Genomic DNA, 9,930 nt, shown 5'->3' on the forward strand with positions numbered 1-9,930 from the left:
AAGTAGTACTACTTACTCACTCTGATGTTTCTGTTGATAAGATGTAAGCATTCGAGGAAAGACAAGTATCATATTAAAAAACAGAAAAAAATAAATAAGTGAAGACCGAATATAACCAATAAACAATAAGATAAAGTCATAAAACAATCATTGAAATTAAATAGAAAGACTACGTGTACCTTGAATAGTAGACTGAAGCCACTGAAACTGATGTGCACACTGAAGGGAGGAAGAAAGGAGACGTCATTGATGTTAAAATAGGATACTCCGTATTTAATATGAGAAAACATAAAACCCTAACGAGTTGAAGTACACTGACCATAAAGAAAGCTCGCTGACAGGTTCCTCGTGAACTAAATCGGTAACAGGGTTAAAGCTCCCATTGCTTTCACCGTCTACTACACAGTTCTCCCCGACCCCAAAACTTGCATCAAGGCTTCCAAAGCTCAATACATTCTTTACGGCATCATGGACTTGGATATGCTGCGGTATGATGACATGTTGACCATCAGAAAACTTCAACTTCTCAAGCTTTGTGGTTGCATTCTTCACACCTGAGATATTTAGAATGACTTATTAAGAAACTCCTTAAACCAAAACCATTATAGTGTCATCATCACACCATGTCTACCATCAGATCTCGTTTGTGGGCCAAGCAATGTCATTTAAAATATGGGAAAGTGTTTTTTTTTTCTTCTGTCAACAGGGGTTTGGGGAAAAGTAAAGATGAAAACTACCCATTTGCTGATCTTGTTGCAGCATGAGCAAATTCACGACTCAGATTATTTATCAAGTGATCAGCAGAAACACAGTTTAAAATCATGGTATGCAAGCATCCAAAACAGGCCAAACATGGCTTTAAAACAAACATTCAACTCTCACGCAGTCAGGCAAGCGCAAGAAAAACACGTTAGTCCTATTCTTAAATACAGAAAAAGTAAAGAGATGAGAAAAGAAACCACAAGACATCATAAAATATTATGTAGAAATCGATGTCTTCAAGCAGTCAAGCCTAACAACTAGCTTCGTAAAGGAAATGCATAATCTCGAAAGGCTGGAATCAAGAAGAGCAGCATCAAGTGCAGACTGAGCAGGGGTGCTCACACTATTATGATTTGCCTAGAGGGCAGGGTCAAAAAACAATTCACGGCCCACAGACCAAAGCTTTTCATATGTGAATGGCCATTAAGCTGTGAGAAAGCATGAGATATGTTACAGTTTCTTAGCATCATCCAGAAAACATAACTGCATTGAAACAATGACTCGATAATTGTTATAAAAAGCATGCAACAGATGACTTCATCTCCATCTAAATACAAACTTAAAAGTCACAGTTATAAATTGTAACAGTTGGATGTGACCAAGCGGAAACTGAGAAACAACAGCAACACAGCAACAGAATTAGAAGATACAACAACAGAGCTACTTACCAAGAATAGCAGATTTGGAAGAAAATGTGACACTGCTGGACAAATCCCTCAATCTTCATATCTGTTTCAGTGTTAGAAGCAACTTCCTTATTTGCAGGCTTCACAGTACCAGTAATCCAGTCATTGAATTTACAGTAGTTCTTTGCCTCGAATACTCAAATCAAAGTAAACAACGTTGACAACAGTATTACCATTATCATATCTATGAGACAGTCTTAGTAAACACTGAAAATGATTTCAGGTAAACAAGACTACATGAGTATTAAAAAGAGAACTATCATATCTTTACCTCTCTTCATCTAGTATACAAACATTGGGTGCTTCAAATTACTATGGAACTAAGAATCACAATCATCTAATGTCAAAAAGGAAGGCAAGGTGAGAGCATAAGCATCTTAAGCACATTGTAAACAAAAAAACTTTGACCTTATGCACCAAGCCCAGACATTCAGCAGGGTCTGTACCATATGGATGCACATAAACGTGAAACTAGAGGATGAATCTGCAAATATAGTTTTCTGTTCTCTCTGGCATGAAATCTATAAAATTGAAAATTATCAACCAAAAAATACACAAATTAAATAATTAAGAACTACAAATAATTACTTAAATAGTATGGAACAAGAAGAAAAATTGAATGATTTCAATTAGAATATAGGCCCAGAGAGAAAGAAGGTACCAACACTTACTAGAATTTTGATGTCATGGTCGCAATCGCCCAAGGAGAAAGAAGGTAACAACGAATAAGCCCCAACTTCATATGAAAATCCAAACATTACAGTTAGTTTTCGCGAATTGGAGATTGAAACCCTAATTTTAATAAGAAACCCAGGTTCGAAAAGGGATTCGCAAACTAATTTCGATAGAAATATGTAACGAATCGCCAAAATAAAAAACGAAAATAAAAAATCGAAGAACGAACCTGAATTATTTCGATCTGGAAGAAACTAGAATTAAAACTAGGACGCAAAGAACCAGAGAGGGGAATGAACAGAGGCGGTGGGGGAACAACAGCGACGACGCGACGGTGGGGGAACAGCATCGGCGACACCGTGTTGGGGAACAGCAGCGACGACTCGTTCGGTGTGTTGTGAGTGTTAAATTTTGCGCCCAGAGAATCAGAGAAGGGAAGGAGCAGAGAAACCAAAGATGGAAAGAAGCAATAAGCGGGAAAATGCGAAAATGTAGAAATATTTTGTGCTGCTCTTTCGTAAAATAGCCCGCACTTGAACTCAAGTGCTGCCAATTTCTAAAATGAGCCCGCACTTGCGAATATTTTTTTTTTTTTGTGCTCTCAAGTGCTGCCAATTTGTCAAATGAGCCGCACTTGAAGGGAAGCACATGACAATTTTTCCTCTAGTGTGAGATTCTTAACCTATATTATATGTCAAAGAATTTAGCTGGATTCAGTATCTACTGAAATAGGATAGCTAAAGTTACATGAATGGAATTCAATTGGGAATTATTCTGCAATAGAATTTGTCATGTATGATATAATATGAGGATCGCCAAAACGTATCGTATGACTTTAGACATGACGAACATATACCAATCTCTATTGGTCTAAGTAAAGATCAACTAGATTGAGATCAAGAAAATCCTATGGTACTTGAAAAGGTACATAGGAATAGTTCTTGATTCAAGGAAATAAAGATATGCTAAATACTGATGCTACACGCATAAATACTGGCAAAGGATCAAGCAAGATCCCTTTGGAGTTAACCATTGGCAAGGACGAGCTATAGAGCATCGTGTTTTGAAATGGCAACATGGATTGGAGACCATGAGTTGTTGCGTGTAAAATTAAATATTAATTTCTATGTTCTAAGATACAGGTGGAAAGTCTTCCACATATTCGTGAACTGCTTGGATAAGTAAATCCAAACAAAGCATCACTAGCAACCTATACAGTTGAAGTAAAAGTACTTATTGCCTAAGAAGCAACACGTTAAGAGTTCTTCATTGAACTTGGGTGGATCACATGTCTGCTGATTTGATGGTTTTTCATTGCAAAATGCGTAGAACCACTATTGTATCAAGAAAGACTAGATCACAAAATAAACATACTCAAAAGATCTTATCATATTAAGATTGGAAAAGCATGATAACTAAACCTATGCAACAAGTGAGAAACAACACTCACATTGTGGCACTGGAAATCAAGCATAGCTCTGAATTCCACTAATTTTTTAAAAGATGGGTTTGAGGCCCATGGTTGTAAAACATTGGGGGTTGAACATTTATCATATATGAAATGTATTTTCATATTCCATTTAATCTTTGTTTAGTATTAAATGATGAGTCCCTTCAATTTGACGATATATTCAAGATAGACTGTCAGAACCAGTCATGTGACTAAGAAATGTCTATCAAGTGAACTTGAATGTCAAAAGTTGAAAATGGTCCCTGATCGGAGTTTTCTATAAAGATGGACGCATAGAAAACGTTAGATGACTAGAATGCAAGATGACTAGTAGTTCTGTTTCTTGAACTATGTGGACATGGCAATGTCACAATCATTTGCGTAGATACTTACTTTGGGAAGACTAATATCGGACAGACCTATGAAACTTTACTGTAAGAGATGAAAATCTGTCATAAGTAAATTTCATTAAAATTATTAGACACTAATCCTCAATACCTGAGTGATTTGAGATTACTTGTTTGAGAACTTCTTACTTTGACGTTGTCAACCGTCGCACCGTAAAAAGAGGCTATAAAGGCAACGCTCGGGTAATCACCTATCAAACGAAGCCTAATCTCAAGATCACAAGATTGGGATTGTCCTCCCATAAATCGGGATGAGATGCTGAAAGTTGTACAAGGCCACTCGGAGAGCTAGAAACTGTAAAATGCATGGTCGTGCTCAGATGAATCATAGGTTATGATTATCTGTTTATTTGATCAGTTGAACTCTGAAACCGAGAAACACCTCTAGACATAATAAGGATGACAACTCTTACCTTATGTTCAAGAGCAAGCTTCGAGTGACAAAGGAATAAGGAAATGCACACTTGTCCCTAAGGAAAAGTGGGAGACTGAAGGAAATAATGCCTTTGGTCCAATTATGCATTTAATGGTAAGTCTAATAAATGCGGTTCAGTGTTAATCATACAAGTTAATAATTCAGTGAGATCAAGTGAACTGAATGCCTAGCTAGAGGCCGCTTCAGTTCAAGTGGAATTAATAATATTAATCCACAGCTTATTCTTGACTGAACCCGTAGGGTCACACAAATAGTACGTAAACGGATCAAGTATTTAATGGAATTAAATACTCCATCTATGGATATTCGGAATCGACGGATCTTGGTTCCAGTGGGAGCTAACATCGTCAAAGGCAAATTATGAATACTCCAGAAACGATGATATTGCCAGAAACGGAAATATGGATCGTACCGAAAATATAAATATTATCCAAGTCGTAGATGTTGTCGGAAACGGAAACATGGTACGTATCGGAAAATATTATTGGGAATGGAAATATTGCCGGAAACGGAAATATTGTCGGAATCGGAAATATTATCGGAATCGGAAATATTAAATATTTGTTCGAAACGGAAATCAATTCCGGAATCGAAAATGTTAAATATTGTTCGTATCGGAAATGAATTCCGAAATCGGAAAATTAACCGGAAGCGCATCGTACGAATTAAGCATCGGACGAGCTTGCTAGACGAAGGCCCAACACGAAGCCAGGCCCACGTCCAGCAAGCCCATCGCGCGTCACAACAGCCCAAGGCAACGCCAGGCCCAGCGCAAGGCCAGGCCCAGCGCGCCAAGGCTGCGAGCAAGCGGGCTGCAAAGCAGCGCTTGCGCTGCAACACAACACGCGGGCTGCGAGCAAGGCAGCGAGCTCGTGTGGGCTTCTTGCGCGCGCGCGGGCATGGCCTGCTCGCTTGTGGGCCGTGCTCGTGTTCGTGTTTGAGTTTGTGCATACATCTAATCCTTAAATGATTAGGATTAGATTAATTTTCTAATTTACTAGTTTTAATGGAACTCTAATTCTAATGGAGTTAGGATTCTTGAGTTCTAGTAAAATTCCAATTCCATATTCCTACTCTATAAATATGTGATGGCATTCACAAATTTATGAGAACATAATTTTCAATCATACATCAAGTTTTAAGGATTAAAACAAAGTATATTATTTGCCATAATATCCGAAAATTCTCATAGAACCTTAGGTGCAATTCTAGTTAATTAAATCTAAGGCGGATCCGAACGTGTTGTGGACTATCTACGGAGGGACGACATTTGGAGTCCTAAAGACTTGTTCTTGTTCGGTTCGGGCGCAGCTAAGGAGGGCAAACTACAAAGTGTATGTGTCCTAAATTATGCTAATTGTTATGTGGCAATTAATTTGGAATCCTGGCTTTTATGGTTTTTCCGCATGATTTATATTCAATTATATGTATCATAACCTAACAAATTCTACTTAGAGACGAACTTGCCTTGATGATGGTGCTAACAATCGATTGAGCAAGATAATTTAGAATAACGAGAGTAAGTCGTAAGAGAATAAAATGAGAGTATTACTATTGCTTAGTATTTCGTATATACAAACTAACCTAGCTGAGCCATTTTATAGGCATTACATAATAAGAGTGTAACGTTTATACTTAAATGTACATAATTGGGCATTAAATGAGTAGTAACAGCTTGCTTAGCGACGGTTCGTAACCGCTGCCTTTCCCTTAGCCGTTGAGAGCAACTTAGAAGGGTGCTTCGTCACGCCATGTTGGCAGCCACATAGGCTCCACTTGTCGTATCTGTCCACTAAGAGGGTATTTCCCCCCCTGACAACCACCCAGGAGGAGATCGAAGTTGTGCGGGGGGAAGCCGCTAGTTCTTTCAAGCTTGGGGAGGAGTCCATTATGGAGAATGCTCGGAGGGCATGGGATAAATCAATGGATGGGAAGGACTCTTCCCGGTTTAGGCGCCGGATTGCGTACCAGATGGCCGTCTCGACGGCTCGACGCCTTGGTCTTGATCCTCCCGAGTTTTTTTTAGTGAGGGGGAGGATGAGGATGCAGAGGAAGAGGAGGTGAACTCTCCCGAAGATCAAGACGTCCAGGACGGAAGCTCGACGGCCCCTTATCCGTAGACTGCTGTATTCTAGTGCTGGTTTCTGTGGCGCTGTGGGCGCTTGTAATGACATTGATGCCTTTGTGTATTATTTTATTTGGTTTTTTTGCACCTTGTGCGCATGTATGAATATTTTGTTCCTCCTGTGCACTTGTATTTGATTCCATTTCAGCTTTATACTGACTTTTCAAGAACATACTTTCTGGTCCAATTGTGGACGGTTACCTCAGTGTTTTAGGTGATCAGCCTAATTTGGGGCGCTATTCTAGGCCACTTCTCAGGCCGTCAACCGATTAGTCTTTTGTGATGCCTTCAAAGGAGAGAGCGTCCATTTTAAATGACTGCTTTGTTGAGTCTTGTTTTGCGCTTTCACGTCTTTGTTAATTTAGGCCATTTCTAAGGCCGTCGTTCAATTAACCACTCGCGACGCCGCCTCTTAGGGCTCGTCATGGTGGGGTATTTCACTCTTTCGTGTTTGCTATATGATTTTGAGTGTCTTTATTGGGCCATGAGTTCATCAGATAGGGAAACATTTGTCATAAAGTTATCATTTTGCTAGGTAGCGAATCTAAATTGGCCGTTTTATAGGAAAGCATTACAGGCCATTTTGTGGGCTCTTGCACAATTGCTAGGCCGTTTTTTAGGCTCATATTATATGAAATATTTTGATTAATCTAATGACATTCTACTCTTTAGCCACTTTTTTCTATCTTGACTGGAATACTCTCGCTGGCGGTGGGTGGGTCTTCCTATAATTTCCTTTTGCCTTTGGTTCCTGCCGGGTCTTTTTTCCATGCTGATGGGTTAAGAGTTGTGAGGTAGCAATCTCTTGCTTGCTGCTGATCTCCATGTATAGTCCCTATGGCCCCATCGTCACATACATACTTCAGGAGCATGAGATGAGTGGCGACTACTGTTTTGATCTTGTTCAAGGTAGGGCGTCCCAAGATGACATTGTATGCCGTTAGATCTTTAACGATTAGGATGTCTACACCCATCTTTCGCCCATCTCTACGCTCTCCAATCCGAACCGGCAAGTTAATGACGCCCACAGGGTGTATGATTCTTCCCCCAAAGCCAATGATAGGGTAGTGGATGCTCTTTATGATTTTAGGATCATGAGCTAGGCGGCTGAGGCACCCCATGCTCATTATATCAGATGAACTTCCTGTATCTATCAGGATGCGCTTCACTCTCATGTTGGAGATTTTGATCTCGACCATGAGGGGGTCGTAATGCGGGGTGGCTACGCGTCCTCCGTCCGATTCACATATCTCTATCCGAGGGAATGGGTCCACCGGTGACTTCCCTGATAACATTACCTGACCTAGACAGCGGGCGTAATCTTTCTGTCCCCTCATTGTGGGTCCTCCAGCGGCTGGTCCTCCTGATATGACGGCTACAAATCCTCCTTTGCTGTGATTTCCCTCTGTAGCTCAGACAGGTGACTTGTTTTTTTTGTACAAATTCTTCCCTGTGCCGTGAGTATTCCTTTGCAGGTAGTTCTTTAGGTGCCCTTTGGAGGCTAGGTCGTCCAGGGCTCTCTTTAAGCTTCTGCATTCCTTGGTGTCATGCCCTATATCTTCGTGGTGAAGGAAATATGTCCTTCACCCAAGGTGCATTAAGTGTAATACCAAGGTTTAGATTAATTGCGAACAATTAATTCAGTGAGATCAAGTGATCGGAACAGCTAGCTGGAGTAATGCTTCCAATCAGTGAGTCCTAATGAATATTAAGCTCACAACTTACTCTTGACTGAACCTACAAGGTAACACCAATGGCACGTAACAGATCACCGAATTAAATGAATCGAAAATTCATTTAATAGCTTTTCGGGAATTAGTTTTGGAAAACGTATTATACGATACGACCTTGCATCGGAATCGTATATCGTGTCGCGAATATTCGTAAGCTGGGCAAAACGAATAAATCGTATCGTACGACGGTGATTCATCGTATACGAAACGATAAATAATATCGGAAATATATTAGTCGCGAATACGAAGGGCATCGGAGTTGCCGGCCCGTCGAGCCAAGCACGTAAGCGTGCAAGGCCCAACGATCCAGCAAGCTCGCGAGCAAGGGCAAGAAGCCAGCCCGCAAGTGGGTGCGAGCACGCAACACAAGCAACGCAGCAGCGAGCATGCGAGGCCCACGGCCCAGCAGCTCGGCTGTGCGCGCTGTGGGCTTTGGCCTGCAGCGTGTTGGCTGTGCGCGGGTCCGTGTGGTCGTGTGTGCAAGTGTGGCCAGTCAAGGCCTTGTCTTGGGCGGTTACACAATATAATATTAAGTTATTATATTTTTTCCACACCCTAACACACACAATCAGTTTTCCAAACCCTAAACCTAATTCAAAAATTACGTTCTTCAGTTTTCTCTCTCTGAGAAAACTGTTTTTCCCAAAAGCAAAAACTCTTGATTGATTGTCTAAGCTACGGTTATCAAGACGGATCTGATCGTGTCGGTGAACCAAGTAGAGGAACGACAAGTGGAGTTATAAGTTCGTGTTCGTTGACAGATTACTATGGAAAATACGCTTCGAATGTAAGTTTGCTTAATCCGTGCTTTATACATGTTTCCTGGCTTTGGGGATTGTTTCCGCACATGTTATTATGTTTAACTGTATTCCCCTACAGTGGTATCACGAGCCTTACGTATTCAAAGCATGTTTTAGCATGAATTTTTGTGTTTTTGCTGTTGTCGAATTTTTTGGAATTTTTGTTGATTTTTCGGAAATTTTATGGATGATTGGATTAATTGCGTAACCTGTTCAGAAATAACAAAGATTCGGGTTTTCGACTTTTCTGACTCTAATCTGATTGAAAAAGAATTCTAAGATCAACTCATGTGAACGGAATTGCAAAAACAGGCCTCGAAGTGATGTTTTTTGGGCGTTTTTGTTAATTTTCGAATTAAAATTAAAAGTGTCGAAAAGTATTTCAATTAAAAGGTCGACCTAAACAACACGGAATTGATTGAAATTTTGAAACGATATTGCTGGTTACTTTCTTGATATATGGTAAAATTTTCAGGTTTTCCCGATAAGTATAAACCCTAATTTTGGTTTCCCTAAATTCGTAAAAATTAGATCCCTAATTGATTTTTTAAATAATTTAGATCTAATAATTCGGTTAATTGAGAAAGGGAATATCATTTCATGGGTCAGTGACGTGGCTAATTTTAAATATTATTGGATTAAAATTTTGAATGGTTTCGTTAATTTTAATCGCACTTAAACCTAATTATTAAAATCTGAAATTTAAATATTTAAAGAACGATTTAAAGTTTTGGATTTTATTATTTAAAAGTTCAAATTTTGGTCGATTCGTTCGTTCTTAAAATTTGAATAATGTTAGCCTTGATTTTATATTTTACGAAATTGGATTGTCGTTAATTTTGTTAAATCGTAAAAA

At 39.6% G+C, this 9,930-nt stretch overlaps 1 protein-coding gene and 1 long non-coding RNA gene across 2 annotated transcripts; both read right to left on the bottom strand.

Moving 5' to 3' along the window:
* Positions 1-325: 325 nt before the first annotated feature.
* On the bottom strand, positions 326-2,201 carry LOC130460056 (uncharacterized). The gene is made up of 3 exons (XR_008919910.1): positions 2,120-2,201; positions 1,431-1,491; positions 326-554 (listed from the first exon to the last, which is right to left on the bottom strand). It is a non-coding gene; the product is annotated as an uncharacterized lncRNA (long non-coding RNA).
* Positions 2,202-7,266: 5,065 nt separating this feature from the next.
* On the bottom strand, positions 7,267-7,878 carry LOC130471602 (uncharacterized). The gene has a single exon (XM_056841835.1). The coding sequence runs from the start codon at positions 7,876-7,878 to the stop codon at positions 7,267-7,269; it is 612 nt and encodes a 203-aa protein (XP_056697813.1).
* Positions 7,879-9,930: the final 2,052 nt, after the last annotated feature.

Source organism: Spinacia oleracea, chromosome 4 (assembly GCF_020520425.1).
Source record: "Spinacia oleracea cultivar Varoflay chromosome 4, BTI_SOV_V1, whole genome shotgun sequence".
In the NCBI taxonomy this organism is placed as follows: domain Eukaryota; kingdom Viridiplantae; phylum Streptophyta; class Magnoliopsida; order Caryophyllales; family Amaranthaceae; genus Spinacia; species Spinacia oleracea.

Bases quoted from the DNA above. Each gene is read 5' to 3' on its own strand.
- LOC130471602 (XM_056841835.1), bottom strand. From the start codon at position 7,878: ATGAGGGGACAGAAAGATTACGCCCGCTGTCTAGGTCAGGTAATGTTA.